The sequence below is a fragment of the Microtus pennsylvanicus genome, chromosome 1, assembly GCF_037038515.1.
Source record: "Microtus pennsylvanicus isolate mMicPen1 chromosome 1, mMicPen1.hap1, whole genome shotgun sequence".
NCBI classification, from domain to species: domain Eukaryota; kingdom Metazoa; phylum Chordata; class Mammalia; order Rodentia; family Cricetidae; genus Microtus; species Microtus pennsylvanicus.
In genome coordinates, this window is record NC_134579.1 from 75455729 (window position 1) to 75472979 (window position 17251).

General features: G+C 39.0%; 1 gene segment (V, D, J or C); it reads right to left on the reverse strand.

Annotated features, from left to right (window-relative positions):
- Positions 1–1232: 1232 nt before the first annotated feature.
- On the reverse strand, positions 1233–7878 carry LOC142844499 (immunoglobulin lambda variable 6-57-like). The segment is given in 3 exon segments: positions 1233–1247; positions 7323–7654; positions 7773–7878. Coding segments are annotated over 3 exon segments (393 nt in total).
- Positions 7879–17251: the final 9373 nt, after the last annotated feature.

Below are 17251 nucleotides of genomic sequence, written 5' to 3' on the forward strand. Positions count from 1 at the left end.
ATCTACAGAACATTCCACCCAAACAGGAAAGAGTATACCTTCTTCTCAGCATCTCATTGAACCTTCTCAAAAATTGATCATATACTCAGTAACCAAGCAAACATCCACAGATACAAAAATATTGGAGTAACCACCTGTGTCTTATCAGATCACCGTGGAGTAAAAGTTAGAATTCAAGAACAATTCCACACCCAGAAAGCCTATAAAATCATGGAAACTGAACAGTCAATGATTAAACCACCCCTGTGTCAAGGAAGAAATAAAGAAAGAAATTAAAGTCTTCTTTGAATTCAACAAAAATGAAGACACAGCATACCCAAACCTATGGGACACTATGAAAGCAGTGCTAACAGGAAAGTTTGTAGCACTAAATGCCAACATAAAGAAAATAGAGAAATCTCACATTAGCAACTTAGCAGCATACCTGAAAGCCGTAGAAAAAAAGGCAGAATCACCCAGGAAGAGTAGAAGACTGGAAATAATCAAACTGAGGGCTGAAATCAACAAAATAGAAACACAGAAACAATCCAAAGAATTAAAGAAATAAAGAGCTTGTTCTTTGAGAAAATCAAGAGGATTTGAAAACTCCTATCCAAACTAATCAAAAGGCAGAGAGAGAATACACAAATTAACAAGATCAGAAATACAAAGGGGGACATAACAACATACACTGAGGAAATTCAGAGAATCATTAGGTCTTACTACAAGAGGTTGTATGCCACAAAAATTGGATAATGTAAAAGTGATGGACACTTTTAGATAATTACAATCTACCAACATAATACCAAGATCAGGTGAACAATTCAAATAGACCTATAAATCACAAGGTAATAGAAGCTGTCATCAAAAACCTCCCAAACAAAAAAGCCCAGGACTGATGATTTTAGTGCAGAGCTCTACCAGAACTTCCAAGAAGAGCGAATACCTATACTCCTTAATGTGTTCCACATAATAGAAACAGAAGAGTCATTGTAAACTCTTTTTATGAAGCTACAGTTACCCTGATAACAAAACCACACAAAGACTCAACAAAGAAAGAGAATCTACTCATGAAAATCGATGCAAAAATTCTCAATAAAATACTGGCAAATGGAATCCAAGAACACATCAAAAAAATCATCGATTACGATCAAATAGGCTTTATCCCAGAGATGCAGGGCTGGTTCAACACATAAAAAAAATCTATCAATGTAATCTATCATATAAATAAACTGAAAGAAAAAACCATATGATCATTTCGTTAGATCCTGAAAAAGCATTTGACAAAATTCAACACCCGTTTATGATGAAAATCTTGCTGAGATTAGGGATACAAGGATCATATATAAATATAATAAAAGCAATGTACAGCAAGCCAACAGCTAACATCAAGTTAAATGGAAAGAAACTCAAACTGATTCCACTAAAATCAGGAACAAGACAAGGCTGTCCTCTCTTTCCATGTCTCTTCAATATAGTGCTTGAAGTTTTAGCAATACCAATAAGACAACATAAGGAGATAAAGGGGATTCAAACTGAAAAGGTAGAAGTCAAATTTTCATTATTTGCATATGATATGATAGTGTATATAAGTGACCCCAAAAACTCTGCCAAATAACTCCTACAGCTGATAAATATCTTCAGTAATGTGGCAGGATACAAAATCAACTCAAAAATATCAGTAGCCCTTATATACACAAAGGATAGAGAAGCAGAGAGGGAAATCAGAGAAACATCACCTTTCATGATAGCCACAAATAATATAAAATATCTTGGGGGAACTCTAACCAAGGAAGTAAAAGATCTTTTTGACAAGAACTTTAAGTCTTTGAAGAAATAAATTGAAGAGGATATCAGAAAATGGAAGGAGCTCCCATGCTATTGGATGGGTAGTATCAACATAGTAAAAATGGCAATTCTACCAAAGGCAATCTATAGATTCAATGCAATCTTCATCAAAATCCCAACAAATTTCTTCACATACCTTGAGAGAACAATAATCTACCTTATATAGAAAAATGAAAAACTCAGGATAGCCAAAACAATGATATACAATAAAAGTACTCCTGGAGGCATTACCATCCCTGACTTCAAACTCTATTACAGAGCCACAGTAATGAAAACAGCTTGATATTGCAATAAAAACAGAGATGTTGACCAATGAAATTGAATCGAAGACCCTGATATTAATTCACAAACCTATGAATACCTAATTATTTACAAAGAAGCAAAAATTATTCAATGGAAGAAAGAAAGCATCTTTAACAAATGGTGCTGACATAACTGAATGTCAACCTGTAGAAGAATGAAAATAGATCCATATCTATCACCATGCACAAAACTCAAGTCCAAATGGATTAAAGACCTCAAAATAAATTCGACCACACCAAACCTGATAGAAGAGAAAGCTGGAAGTAGCCTGTAATACATGGACACAGAAGACCACTTCCTATGTATAACCCCAGTAGCACAGACAATAAGAGAAACAATGAATAAGTGGGAGCTCCTGAAACTGAGAAGCATCTGTAAAGCAACGGACACAGTCATTAAGATATAAAGCTAACCTACTGAATGGCAGAAGAGCTTCACCAGTCCCACATCAGAAAAAAGATGGTCTCCATGATATATAAAGAACTCAAGAAACTAGACAAAAGTTCTAAATGACCCAATTAAAAATGGGGTACTGAACTGAACAGAGTTTTCAGAAGAATTTCAAATGGCCAAAAGATACTTAAGGACATGTTCAACTTCCTTAGCAATCAGTGAAATGCAAATCAAAACAACTTTGAGATACCATATCACACCTGTCAGAATGGTTAAAATCAAAATCACCAATGATAGCCTATGCTTCAGAAGATGTGCAGTAAGGGGAACACTCATCCATTGCTGGTGGGAATGCAAACTTGTGCAACCACTTTGGAAATCAGTGTGGTGGTTTCTCAGGAAATTGGGAAGCAACCTACCTCTGGATGCAGCAATACCACTCTTTGGAATATATACAAGAGATGGCCAATCATACTACAAAAGCATTTGTTCAACGACATTCATGGCAGCATTGTTTATAATAGCCAGTTCATTATTTGTAATAGATCAGTTCAGTGCCCCATTTTTTAATTGGGTTAATTAGCATTTTAAACTCTAGTACCTTAAGTTCTCTATATATTTTGGAGACCAGACCTTTGTCTGTTTTAGGGTTGGTGATGATCTTCTCCCAGTCAGTGGGTTGCCTTTTTATCTTAGTGAGAGTGTCCTTTGCTTTAAAAAGGCTTCTCCGTTTTGGTAGGTCCCATTTTTTCAATGTTGCTCTTAATGTCTCTGTTGTTGGGGTTATACATAGAAAGCGATCTCCTATGTGCATCAGTTGTAGGATACTTCCCACTTCTCTTCTATCAGGTTCAATGTGTTCGGACTGATATTGAGGTCTTTAATCCATTTGGACTTGAGTTTTGTGCATGATGATAGATATGGGTCTATTTTAATTCTTCTACAGGTTGACAACCAGTTTTGCCAGAACCATTTGTTGAAGATGCTTTCTTTCTTCCATTGTATACTTTTAGCTCTTTTATCGAAAATGAGGTGTTCATAGGTTTGTGGGTTAAAATTCGGGTCTTCTATACGATTCCATTGGTCGACTTCTCTGTTTTTATGCCAGTACCACCCTGTTTTCATTACTGTAGCTCTGTAATAGAGTTTGAAGTCAGGGATGGTAATGCCTCCAGAAGATCCTTTATTGTATAGGATTGTTTTGGCTATCCTGGGTTTTTTGTTTTTCCATATAAAGTTGATTATTGTCCTCTCCAGATCTGTGAAGAATTTTGATGGGATCTTGATGGGGATTGCATTGAATCTATAAATTGCCTTTGGTAGAATTGCCATTTTTACTATGTTGATCCTCCCAATCCAAGAGCAAGGGAGGTCCATCCATTTTTTGGTATCCTCTTCAATTTCTTTCTTCAATGCCTTAAAGTTCTTGTCAAATAAATCTTTCACTTCCTTGGTTAGATTTACCCCAAGATATTTTATGCTGTTTGTGGCTATCGTGAAAGGTGAAGCTTCTCTGATTTCCCTCTCTGCTTCCATATCATTAGTGTATAAGAGGGCAACTGATTTTTTGGGCTTGATCTTGTATCCTTCCACATTACTAAAGCTGCTTATCAGCTGTAAAAGTTCTTTGGTGGAGTTTTGGGGGTCGCTTATGTACACTATCATATCATCTGCAAAGAACGATTTTTCTGTTTTCTGTAAGTGGACACTTAGTGCTATGAACTTTCCTCTTAGGACTGATTTCATAGTGTCCCATAAGTTTGAGTATGTTGTTTCTTTATTTTCATTGAATTCAAGGAAGACTTGAATTTATTTCTTTATTTCTTCCTTAATCCATGTATGGTTCAGTAGTTGACTGTTCAGTTTCTATGAGTTCGTAGGCTTTCTGGGGGTAGCATTGCTGTTGAATTCTAACTTTAATCCATGGTGATCTGATAAGACACTGGTGGTTACTAATATTTTTTTGTAACTGTGGAAGCTTGCTTTGTTACCCAGTATGTGGTCAATTTTCGAGAAGGTTCCATGGGCTGCAGAGAAGAAGGTATATTCTTTCCTATTTGGGTGGAATATTCTATAGATGTCTGTTAAGTCCAATTGATTCATTACCTCCATTAATTCTCTAATTTCTCTGTTAGGTTTCTATCTGATTGACCTATCCATTGGTGAGAGAGGAGTGTTGAAGTCTCCTACTATTAGTGTGTGCGGTTTGATGGCTGCCTTGTGTTTCAGTAATGTTTCTTTTATGTAAGTGGGTGCTTTTATATTAGGGGCATAGATATTCAGGATTGAGACTTCATCCTGATGAATTGTTCCTGTTATGAGTATAAAATGTCCCTCTCCATCTCTTCTGATTGATTTAAGTTTGAAGTCAACTTTGTTAGAAATCAGTATGGCCACACCTGCTTGTTTCTTAGGTCCATTTGCTTGATAAGCCTTTTCCCAGACCTTTACTCTGAGTAGGTGCCTGTCTTTGTGGTTGAGGTGTGTTTCTTGTAGACAGCAGAATGTTGGATCCTGTTTTCGTATCCAATCTCTTAGCCTGTGCCTTTTTATAGGTGAGTTGAGTCCATTGACATTAAGTGATATTAATGACCAGTGGTTGTTAACTCCGGTCATTTTTTTAGTAGTAGAGTTTGTGTGTTTCCCATCTTTGAGTTGTGCTGGTGAAGGGTCTCTAGATGTCTGAGATATTGTGGTCATTGTTGGACTCCTTGGTTAGTGATTTTCTTTCTATTACTTTCTGTAAGGCTGGATTTGTGGCTGTGTATTGTTTAAATTTGTTTTTATCCTGGAAAATTTTGATTTCTCCATTTATAGTGAACGAAAGCTTGGCTGGGTATAGTAGTCTGGGTTTGCATCAATGATCTCTTAGTTTCTGCAGTAGATCTATCCAGAATCGTCTGGCTTTCATGGTTTCCATAGAGAAGTCAGGTGTAAGTCTGATAGGTTTACCTTTATAAGTAACTTGGCCTTTTTCCTTTGCAGCTCTTAATATTCTTTCTTTATTCTGTATGCTTTATGTTTTGATTATTATATGGCGAGGGGATTTTTTTTTGATCCAGCCTATTTGGTGTTCTGTATGCTTCTTGAACCTTCATAGGTACATCTTTCTTCAGGTTTGGAAAGTTTTCTTCTATAATTTTATTAAATATATTTTCTGGACCATTGAGCTGCACTTCTCCTTCTTCTACTCCTATTATTCTTAGGTTTGGTCTTTTTATTGTGTCCCAGATTTCCTGAATGTTTTGTGATGAGAATTTGTTGGACTTGCTGTTTTCTTTGATCATAGTGTTTATTTTCTCTATGTTATCTTCATAATCGGAGATTCTTTCTTCTATCTCTTGCATTCTGCTGATTATGCTTGTTTCTGTAGTCTCTATTAATTTACCTAGATTTTTCATGTCCAGCTGGCCCTTGTTTGTGTTTTATTCTTTGCCTCCATTTCAGTTTTCAAGTCTTGAACTGTTTCCATTATCTGTTTGATTGTTTTTTCTTGGTTTCTTAGGGTATCAATCACTGATTTATTCAATTCTTCAAACTTTCTGTTATACTTCTCATCCATTTCTATAAGGGCATTTTTTACATGCTGTTTAAGGGCATCAATCACTTTCATAAAGTCAATTTTTTCTACTTCTTCTAGATTAAGGTGTTCATGTCTTCCTGTTGTGAGGTCGCTGGGTTCTGGTGGTTTCATGTTGATTTTCAGATTTTTGGGTGAATTCTTGCATTGGCACCTGCCCATCTCTTCCTCTGAATGCTTCCTTGTGGATTTTCTTTTACAGGATCAGGTTTCCTTGTCTACTGATGTACCTTCCCAGTGATGGCACTCCCCAGTGATGGCTCTCCTGTTGCTCGAGTGATGTCTTTCCTGGTGCTGAGATCAGATCTCCTTGCTGGTTGGTTAGCTTGTAAACATAGTGCCTACCTTGCTTGCTGCAGGTAGGCTATTGAAAGAAAGGAGCTCCCGTCCACTAGGTTGCCATTGGGATTCGGCCCCAGCGCCCCACGAGGGAAGGGAGGCAGAAATGGGGAGGGTTCTGGATGCAAGCTGGGTGGGATAGGAAGAGAGAGTCAGTATGCTGGGAGTATAGGCCCAGCAGGAAGCTCAGGAAGTCCATTGTATGAAGGTTTAACATTTACTTGAACAATAGGTCTTTCCTTAACAATGTATTATATATCTTGGTATGGTTTTCTATATAGTTGAATATCCCAGGCATTGTCCTCATTAAAATATGACCATATCATCAGAACAGTCACTTGAGTACAGTACTGTTATTTTGCTTAGTAATTAAGGGCAGAAATTCGAAGATAAAACTTCATCCTTATGCATTAGTGAAATAAGGGAAAGTCAAAGGTAGGGATTTCTTAACAGATTAGAAAAACTTCTTAAAATACTGGCTTCACTCAGTGTGGCATTACTCATGCTACAGATACATTAGGCATTACACAGAGTGAGTGATGTCATAATTGAGGAAAAACATGAGAACCTGCAAATGACTCATGGTCACAGATGGTGCTAAACACATCACACATGTAAAGAAGTCTCTGTCACAAAATGTCAGTAGTATTGCCCTCCAGAATTCCTGTTTTCAATCATTCCTACTCTATGGTTCAACCCTAAATGTGTAAAGAGCTCAGGCATCCATATGAGGGAGGAGAAAGTAGAATCTTGCACTGAACCTAGAGGAAATTATAATTTGGCAATTCCAATAGCAGTACATTTGTAGGAGACATAAAATAACAATAGTCTTTTTTACAAGTAATTTCACAGGTGGTCCTCTATGGAGATTTTGTCTTACTTCCCCATGATTCTCACCACTGTGAGGATAGCTATTATCATAAGACTGGCAGTAGTAATCAGCCTCATCCTCAATCTGCAGAGCAGTGATGGTCAGCGAGGCTGAGTTGGAGGAGCTGTCAATGGAGCCAGAGAACCGATCAGGAATCCCAGATGGTCTTTGATTGTTATAATAGATCACATTGGTGGGTGGACTTCCAATGTGCTGCTGGTACCAGTGCACATAGTAGCTTCCAATGTTACCACTGCTGCGCTTGCAGGTGATGGTGACTGTGCTCCCAAGAGACCCAGACACAGAGTTTGGCTGAGTTAGCACAAACTGGGCACATGATCCTATAAAAGAAAGATAATAAAAATCAGTAAGGGCAAGGAAAGCTCATTCACAAGGAAGAATATAAGCCAAACATTCAAAGCAACAGTTACTCTCCCAGAATTATTTAAGTCCACTGACCTGTTAATTGATGAAGGAAAATGAGGAGTAGTGGAGTCCAAGTCATTGTGAAGACACCCAGAATCTTCTTCCTGAGTTCAATGGACTGACTAAAGCTCAATGCCCCTTTTTATCTGGTTCTGTGATTCTAAGTGCAGGCTGGCTCCATGCAAAAACCCCTTTTCTTTGAGATGTACAGGCCCCTCCTTTGATTTCAGATTGAGTGAGATAGGGAAGTGGAAAGACTACACATGCAGAGAACATGAGCTCCACCAAGTGGCAGGATAGAAGAACCTGAAAGTGAAGGAAAAATGTCAGTAACTAGAAAAACAACACTCCATCAGGTGAGCCCCTTCGAGGTCCCTTACCCCTGCAAACTGTGAGATAATTTGGGAAGTCACATATCCCTATCTGGATTCTGTAGAAAGTAAATTATTCATGAGTATAATCCTGTATAGGGCAAATGAGGCAATGAGTAAACCACTTTATTTTGTATGCACATCCATTTTTAAAGAAAAGTTGTTATTTAATAATGGTCATTTCTATGTAAGAATTTATAAATGTATTGGAGTTAAGAGTAGAGTTCAGCAGTGCTTGCTGTGTGTTTGTTGTTCCTGTAGAGAAGTAATTTCATTTCTAGCAACCATGTCAGACAGCTCACACCCTCCTGTAATTCCAGCACTAAGAGATCAGATGCTTCTTCTGGCCTTCCCAGGTAACCAGACACACTTGTTACCATACAAGCAAGAGTGCATACATGGTCAACAAAACAATACGCTGCCATCTGCTGTCCACATATTAGGTCCAATGAAACAGTAAATATATAGGTGCTGAAATCTTCAACGTGAATTCTAAGAGAATCCCTAGTCTAACAGTTGAAAATTTATACTGTTTTAACAATCTATCAACAGAGAACAACATATAAAATTGTATATCCTGAGACTATGTTGTTGAACTTGAAAATATTTAGTTTCAGAGTCTTTTTGCTATCTAAGTATGTACTGTCCATGAAATAATTAAATTTTTGTGGTAGAAATGTATTTCTCCTGACAATGACTCCACTAGGATAACAGAGGAAATAAGAAATAGAGTCATGAGTTCACAACTCATGTAGTGAATGGGACAAAGAACAGGAAGTCAACCACAGAGGAGCTCTTGGGGAATATTCTTCAACGGTATGACAATGTGTGCCAGTGTGGGGAGGGAAGCAGTGATTTCGGAATGACTTGGTCTTGCCCACGGCACTGTCCTCTCCAGATCAGCCCACCACTGTCCTCTAATGGGCATAAACATGTCCCTGCGAAGTATGTGTGGATGAAACTACATTTTCCAGGGAAGGTATTGAAGTAAGGTTAAAGGAACATGTTTAGACAAGAAAAGTAAAGGCAGGCTTCCTGAGACTGTCATTTCTTCATCCTAGAAAAGTCTTCAAGGGGAAACAGCTAGAAATCACAGGGTTGGACATCAACACAGAAGCAGTCTGAGAATAGAGACACTCAGGGGCCCAGTAAATTACCAAAGACAGAATCTATTCAACAGACATTTAGTCTTCTATAATTCTAAATGCATAAATCTGTCACTGTTCCCTTCTCTACAACTTCATCTTTATTTCCTAGCCATTTAATTCTTTGTCCATGCCAGAGGATGACCTTGGAATTTTCTAAACAATTACCTACCAGCACACTAGTTATATGCCTTGGGTTGTCTCAACCAGGATTGGAGATGACCTCATCTCTAGGTCCTCTACATGACTGAAATCCTCAGAAAAGTACTTGTAAATAGCCATGACCATGTGGTACTAAAATCCCCTTTCAACACTAAATGATAGTCATCCACAACTGCATGATGGGAAATTCAGTCATCTCCCACCTCCACTGAAAATATGAAGAGTAGGGATTTGGGCTCTGATTGAGCAGGATTGAAGGTGATTTCAACCTTGAGACCCAGGGCAAAGGCTGGTGCTACCACGCTTCAGCCAACGGATATGGTAAATAGGGCCCACAAGGAACTGATTCCTTTTCTACCTCATTAAGCACTAAGCATTTCTCCTTTTGTTTTTAAATTTTTGAGGTTTTCTGGGGGGAGGGCTGTTTAATACAGAGTTTTTATGTAGCTTTGGAGCCTGGCCTAGAACTAACTCTTTTAAACCAAGTTGTAAACCAAGTCTCAAACTCAGAGATCCTACTGCTTCTGCTTCCTGAGTGCTGGGTTTAAAGACATACACCGCCACTGCCAGCCTTGCTTTTGTTTTTTAATATGCTGTGGGAATCATTGGCTTCTGAGAGTGTTTTGAACTTTAGATTTTACATAGACATGATAAGACTTGGAATTCAGTAAGGTCATGGGGTGTTAAAGAGTCTCCTCGCACTTCAATAAAATTCAATTGAAAAGAATGCCTCCACTTCTTTCTAGTGTGACAAAGAAAACAGGTACTCACCCCTATGTGGGGAAAATGTCCAGAGGATGCTCTGGTAAAATGTAGAAGACAAAAAGTTCTGGACGTGGTCCAGTGTATCTTTTTCTGTCCACAATGGGACTGTAGTCAGAAAGACTTCACTACACTCCCTTACCCAATTAGGATTGCTCAGATTCCTAGGCCTTTCTAAAGGAATACAGGAAATTTTTTTTTCTTAACCGTGCTTAAATTAAACAAGTCTCTACTGCTTTGAGCAGATTCTGGCATGTGCTTAGAAAAAGATGGACCACTTTTCTCTAGGTGGATCTTAAGAAACTGTTGCAGATTTCTGATTTCACTAAGCACTTCCTCCTAATGTTTTCCACAAAGGAAGTGCTGTCAGGAAAGGTAGACAGGGCTGCATTAAATGCAGCAGAAAACACTCACTACTGTGGAGCAGGAGAAAAGGAAACTGCTAGGCTCTCAGGCTCTGAAGGCAGACAGCCAATGAGATAAACAATGCATGGTGTTTAGGGTAGTCAGAGAAATGTAAGTGCCCAAGCACTGTGGAGCCCTAAAAAGCATGAGTGAATTACCAACACTGAAGACTTAGCTGTATGTTAATCCTGGAGAGAAAGAAAAACATCCTTGTTTTGAAGTATAAATAAAGATGACTCCAGCTATTCAGGGATGGTCAGTTGTGTGAAACTCATTTGGTGGTCAGACATTTCTTTGTTATCAGTTGCTCCTGCCACATCTCTGGACCTGAACCCAGCTGTAGTGAGAATATGGCAGCTTTGGTCTCAATGTATTTGACAATCACATCCTCAGGTTAGTATTCAGAGAATAAGGCAGACAACTCCTTACCTACCTTCCCAGCCCCAGGTCTAGAACCACTTCATCTCAGGTGAGGCCTGCATACCTTCCATCTGGTGATTTTTGGTTTGCAGAAATGGAACCATCTGACTGCCTTGGAACACAGAGTGGAATCCTGACATGTAGTAGGAGCTGTAGGCTTGCTTTTCGTCCTGCCCAGCTCCCGCACAGCTAGCTTTACACCCAAAATAACAACACACAAATTGTATTCTTTTAAACACTACTTGGCCCATTAGCTCTAGCCCTTACTGGCTAATTCTCATATCCCGATCAACCCATCTCTAATAATCTGTGTAGCATCAGTCTTACCAGGAAAGATTCAGCATGTCTGACCTGGCAGCTTGCTTCATGGCATCTGCCCGGGAGAGAGGAGCATGGCCTCTTAGCGCACTTCCTCTTTCTCCCAGCATTCTGTTCTGTTTACTCCACCTATCTAAATTCTCCCCTATCAGATGGGCCAAGGCAGTTTCTTTATTACTTAACCAATGAAATCAACAGATTGATATATGACACTCCCACATCACTGACATAATGGTCATTTTAAGGCTCAAATGTACAGGGTTTCCCTGCTCTTGTGGTCATGACTCAGGTGGTATATAAGCAAATGGTGGGAACCAGAGTGTGTAACGAGGGATCTCAGCTCCTTATACCTATCATTCTATTGGTTTCATCTTTTCTATTTGGCTGTTGGAACCCTTTGAAATTCAGTGTATCCTCCCAGGCAAGTAGATGGAGATCCAGGGCTGGTTCCTCACCTGGAAACACAGGAACAAGGTGGAAGGCATACAATTCAGCACTCAACTTCATGTTCCTAAGATGCAGAACAGGAGGACTGCACTAAACATTTTCTAAGCACTTCATCAACCTCAGACATTCCCTTGAGACCCCCATCCTCTCTAGATAACTGATTAGTCATAAGTAAACAGGCAACACAAACAGGATTTCAGGATAGTGAACCTGGTTGGCACAGAGCACAGTTCAGAGTGAAAATTTCCCCCATTAGTTCATTAATAAGAGTTCCCCTTCTGTTCTGTGAGGCAGCTTGAACTGCTGGTGCAAAGGTCTTCCCTGTGTTTCAAAGGTCTTCCCTGAGACGGGCGATGGTGGCACACGCCTTTAATCCCAGCACTCGGGAGGCAGAGGCAGGCAGATCTCTGTGAGTTCGAGACCAGCCTGGTCTACAAGAGCTAGTTCCAGGACAGGCTCCAAAGCCACAGAGAAACCCTGTCTCAAAAAACAAAAAAAAAAAAATCTTCACTGTGATGGTCTGACAAGCTCTGTGCCAAAGCCAACTCCATGCATTCAAAGATGTTTGAGGCTACAGCAGCTTAATTACATCACCAGGCAAGAACATACTTCTGCCAGTGATCCACAAACCATTGGTTATTGATGACTTTTATAACCAAACCAGCTACTCTAATAGACACCCATGTTGTAAAATCTTGAAATTGGCTTCTTGACCAAATTAATGAGTGTGTAGGAAGAAGCTAAGAAAAGCATAATAGTCTTAGGATCATAAAGTCACAGAGCTTTGATTGATGGGAATAAAACTAGACATTTTCTGTGAAGGGCAACTGAAAAGGAGCACCCCAGGCATACACAGCTGCCAATCCGAGAGAAAAATATTTACAGATCAACAAAAAAGCAGAGTCCAGAAGAGGTAGCTCAGTGTAGACATCCTTGGTTTAGGTGTCCAGTGGTCTCAGAAAACTGGGAGACACAGGAAGAATCCAAGAAACTGGTAGAAATATGGAAACAAAAAAACAAAGAAAAGATGCAAGGCGCTTGCAAGGGTCTGCAAGTTCTTTACATCCATTTCCCCTTCTTTTAAGAAACACCTATGGTGACATATGTTTGAAAGCCCAGCACTGACAAAGTGGAAAATGTTGCTTCTTGAGTTTCAAGTCCTGTCAGATAGCGTAGCTCAATCACTGAGACCTTGATATACATGAGAGTCTTTCTTCCAAATCAAGGTGAATGTCAGAGTAACAAGCAGGGAGATTTCTCTGGTGCTTCCACATGCTCATACATCAAATGAATGTACATATACACACAGACACAATTGCAACTGCACACACAGATAGACAAACACACAGAGAGACACCTACACACACATAGACAAAGAGACAGAGGAGAGAGAGAAAGAATGAACATGCTTGGAAAGGTGTCAACAAATAGCCAGAAAGGAACTGTGGCTCCAATAGATCATAAGATATGTGGTATCTGTGTTCCCTGTGATCATTCATAAGTTCATTGAAGAAAGAGAGTGAAGAAGATATCAGGAGAAGGAAAGATCTCTTATGCTAATGGATGAGCAGAATTAACAAAAATGGCCACCCTACAAAAATCAATGTAGAAACATAATTTAATCCCCATTAAAATTCCAACACAACCTTTATAGACATTGGAGCGACAATTCTCAACTTCATATAGAAAAACAAAACTATCAAAAATACCTAAAACTATACTTAACAACAAGAGAACTGCTGGAGATATTACCATTGCTGATTTAAAGGTGTATTACCAGCTACAATGATAAAAACACATGATATTTGAATAAAAGCAGACTATTTGATCAATAGAATTTAATTGAAGACTCAGACATAAATTCACTTATGGATGCCTTAATTTTGATAAAGAAGCAAAAAATACATGCCTGGAACAAGACAGCATCTTTGAAAAATGGTGCTGATTAAACTGAGTGGTTGCATGTAGAAGAATGCAAATAGATAAATATTTAGCATGCTTCATAAAACTATAGGCCAAGTGGAACAAAGACCTCAACATAAAACCAAACACACTGAACCTGAGAGAAAAAAAAGTGGGGAATAGTCTTGAACTCTTTTGGCATAGGAGATAATTTCAGGACAAATACCAATAGCTCTAAGATCAACAATTAATAAATGAGACCTCAAAAAACTGAAAAGTTCTGTAAGGCATAGGACACTGTCAATTGGATAAAGAGGCAGCATATGAGATAAGAAAAGATTTTTTTTTATTAACCCCATGACTGATAGAGATCTAATATCCAAAATACATAAAGAACTCAGGAAATTAGATGTAAAAAACCAAAATGATCTTATTAAGAAAATGGGGTAGAGATGTAAAGAAAAAATTGTAAGTAGAGGAATCACAAATGGCCAAGAAACAGTTAAAATATTCATTATAGTTAGTCAGCAGGTAAATACAAATCAAAACTACTTTGAGATTATATCTTATGCCTGTCAGCATGGCTAAGATCAGTGGCAGCTCATGCTTCTGAGGATTGGAGCAAGAGGAACATTCCTCCATTTCTAGTGGGTGTGCAAACTTGTACAGCCACTACAGAAATTAATATGGAGTCTCCTCAGAAAATTTTAAACAGAACCATCTCAAGTCCCATATATACTATTTTTTAGCATCTATCCAAAGTATGCTCAATCTTATCACAAGGATACTTGAATAAATACGTTCATTGTGGCTGTCTTCATAAGAGCCAGAAATTGGACACAACCCTCAACTGAAGAATGGATTAAAATGTTGTACATTTACAAAAAGTAACATTACTAAACTTTAAAAAGTGACATCATGAAATACTCAGGCAAATGGATGGAACTTTATACAACATCATCCTGAGCGAGGTAGCCCAGACTCGGAAAGACAAATACGATATATGTTCACTTGTGATTGGATACTAGCAGTTAAGTAATTGATAAGTTACAAGTCATACCCAGAAAGGTTAGGTACAGAGGAAGGATCTAGGAGGGCTGTTTGGAACTCCCTGGGAAGGGCAAATAGAATAAATTTTGTGAGTGGACTGAGGGAAGGTGAAGACATGAGCAGGAGAGAATCAGTAGTTTGTGGAGAATGACAATTCAGAGGAAAGCAGCTGGAATTGGGGAACATTGTAGGGGTGGAAACCTAGTGCAATAGAAATTTGCTGGATTCTGTGAGTGTGACCTATTTTGTACTCCTGGTCATGGGGGATTCAGAGTCTGAACTGTCCATCTTTTGCAGAAATTGGAGTAGCCAAGTAATGTTTGGTTTATTTTGAGACCCACACCACAAAAGGTAGCCCAGACCCTACACTTTGAGAAACATGAGACTAGATAGCCAAGACACCTAGAGTAGAACCAAATACAACTTGAAAAATCAATTAAATTATTTTTATGACAGTCTGCTATACTTATGGATCAGTGCTTTGTCTGGTTATCATCAGAAAGGATTCCTCTGGAAACAGTTGTGAGAGGGTTCAGAGATCCAGAGTGGCAAAAGATTATAAATTGGAGGTTTCAATCATTCCCTCCCTTCAGAGATGAAGAACTTGACAAGAAAGGGGGAAGAAAATTTATAGGAATCAGGAGAAATGAAGGATACCAGAAGACCATGGTGCACCAAATCAACTAACCATTGCTTACATGATCTCAGAAGCAGCAAGCAAGGAGCCTGCACAGGTCTTCACTGAGTCTTCTGCCTATATGGTACAGCTCTTTGGTGTTTTTATGTGATCCCCAACAATGGAATCAGGTATTTCTATGACTCTTTTGCCTGCTCTTGAGACGCTTCCTCCTACATGGATGCCTTGTCCAGACTCAATAGGAAGCCGTTGCCTTATCTTATTGTATCTCGCTTTGTCCTTTTTGGTAATTGACTCTTGGAAGACTACTCTTTTCATAAAAAGACATGGAGGGAAAATGGATCTGGGACAGAGGGAAAGTCATGGGCAGAGGTCCACAGCTGGAGAAAAGTGGGGGGGAGGGGAAAATGTGGTCAGGATGCATTGTATGAGAGAAGAATGAATATTCAATAGAATTATTTAAAAGGCAACTACAAGAAATTGATCCACAGGTGAACACACACAAGCATGTGCACACACAGTACCCCACACACATACACACAAACTGAGAGAGACAGAAAGAAAGGAAGGGAGGGAGGGAAGGGAAGAGTAACATACTTGGACACAACTCATCAATTAGAAAAAATAATTGAATTGCTCTGAAATTCCTACCAGCCAGCTTAACATGGTATCCATGTTTACAGTGGTCTGCCATAAGGTTACTCTCCCTCAATTTAGAATTTTCATCTTATTAGATCTGAGGATGTGTGCTCTATGCAAAACTAAATGAATGATTATAAACACAGACAGACATACAGTCCCAAAAGTTCCAGAGAAAATCACTCAATGTGTTTGCACTTTGCTCCATGGGACCTAAAGAAAAAAACCATAAAATCCACTGCAATCACATAGGAATAGGCACTATCTCAATGGCAGCCCTGTGCTTCAGTTTCTGGTTCCAAGGATGATTTATTCAGTGATATCGCCTTTCCTGTTCCAGGAGGCCTGTCAAACCTTGGGCAGGTGAGGTACAGCATTATGTTATGAAAAATGCTCCTATCATAGCCTAACAGCTTCCAGTTAAACATTCTGAGAGGGCAAGGCTTCTAATCTCTGCATAGCAAATAAAAAATCTGCTCACAGACGATATAGAATCCTGTGTCCATTTTAATGATGTACACACAAGAAGGCAAGACCACTGCACATTATCCCTATGTTGCCACAAACATCAAAAGCACTGAGGGAATAGAGCACAAGTTATGTGACACATGCCTTTAAATCACAATTTTGCAGCAGAGAACATGTCATTTGCAGGCTAAGCAGAGGCTTTCTTAAACAATGGCAAAATAAACTGAACACATCTGTGCATCTAGGGGCCATGTCTCACACAGAAGGGAATGCACACTTTTGACTAAACAGCTGTCAAATCTGGAGCTGTCATTGGAGTTTGCAAGTTTTGCCAGTCCTATAATAACAGGTCCTATAATAATAGAGATTTTTTTGTGTGTTTTTCAAGAAAGGGTTTTTCTGTAGCTTTAGAGCCTATCTTGGAATACCAGGCTGCCCTCGAACTCACAGAGATCTACCTGCCTCTGCTTCCAGAGTGCTGGGATTAAAGCCTGCAACACCACCACCCAGCTCAACAAATTTCTTATCTGTAAATTGTAGCATTTTCAAGAATCATATTCTCATCTACAGAGGTTTCGTGCTGTGCTTCACCTGTTTGACCTTTGTCATTCTCAACTCTGATGCACAATTAATAAAACCTCAGAGACAGATATTGGGGTTCAACATGAAGACCAGAAAAGCAAAGAAGCTAGCCTCTGGCTTTTATCTGCTCCTCAGTTCATAAATGGTGATCCTACCTCCAGGAAGCCTCAGAATGAGACTGAGAGCTGTCTCCTCCCATTTTAT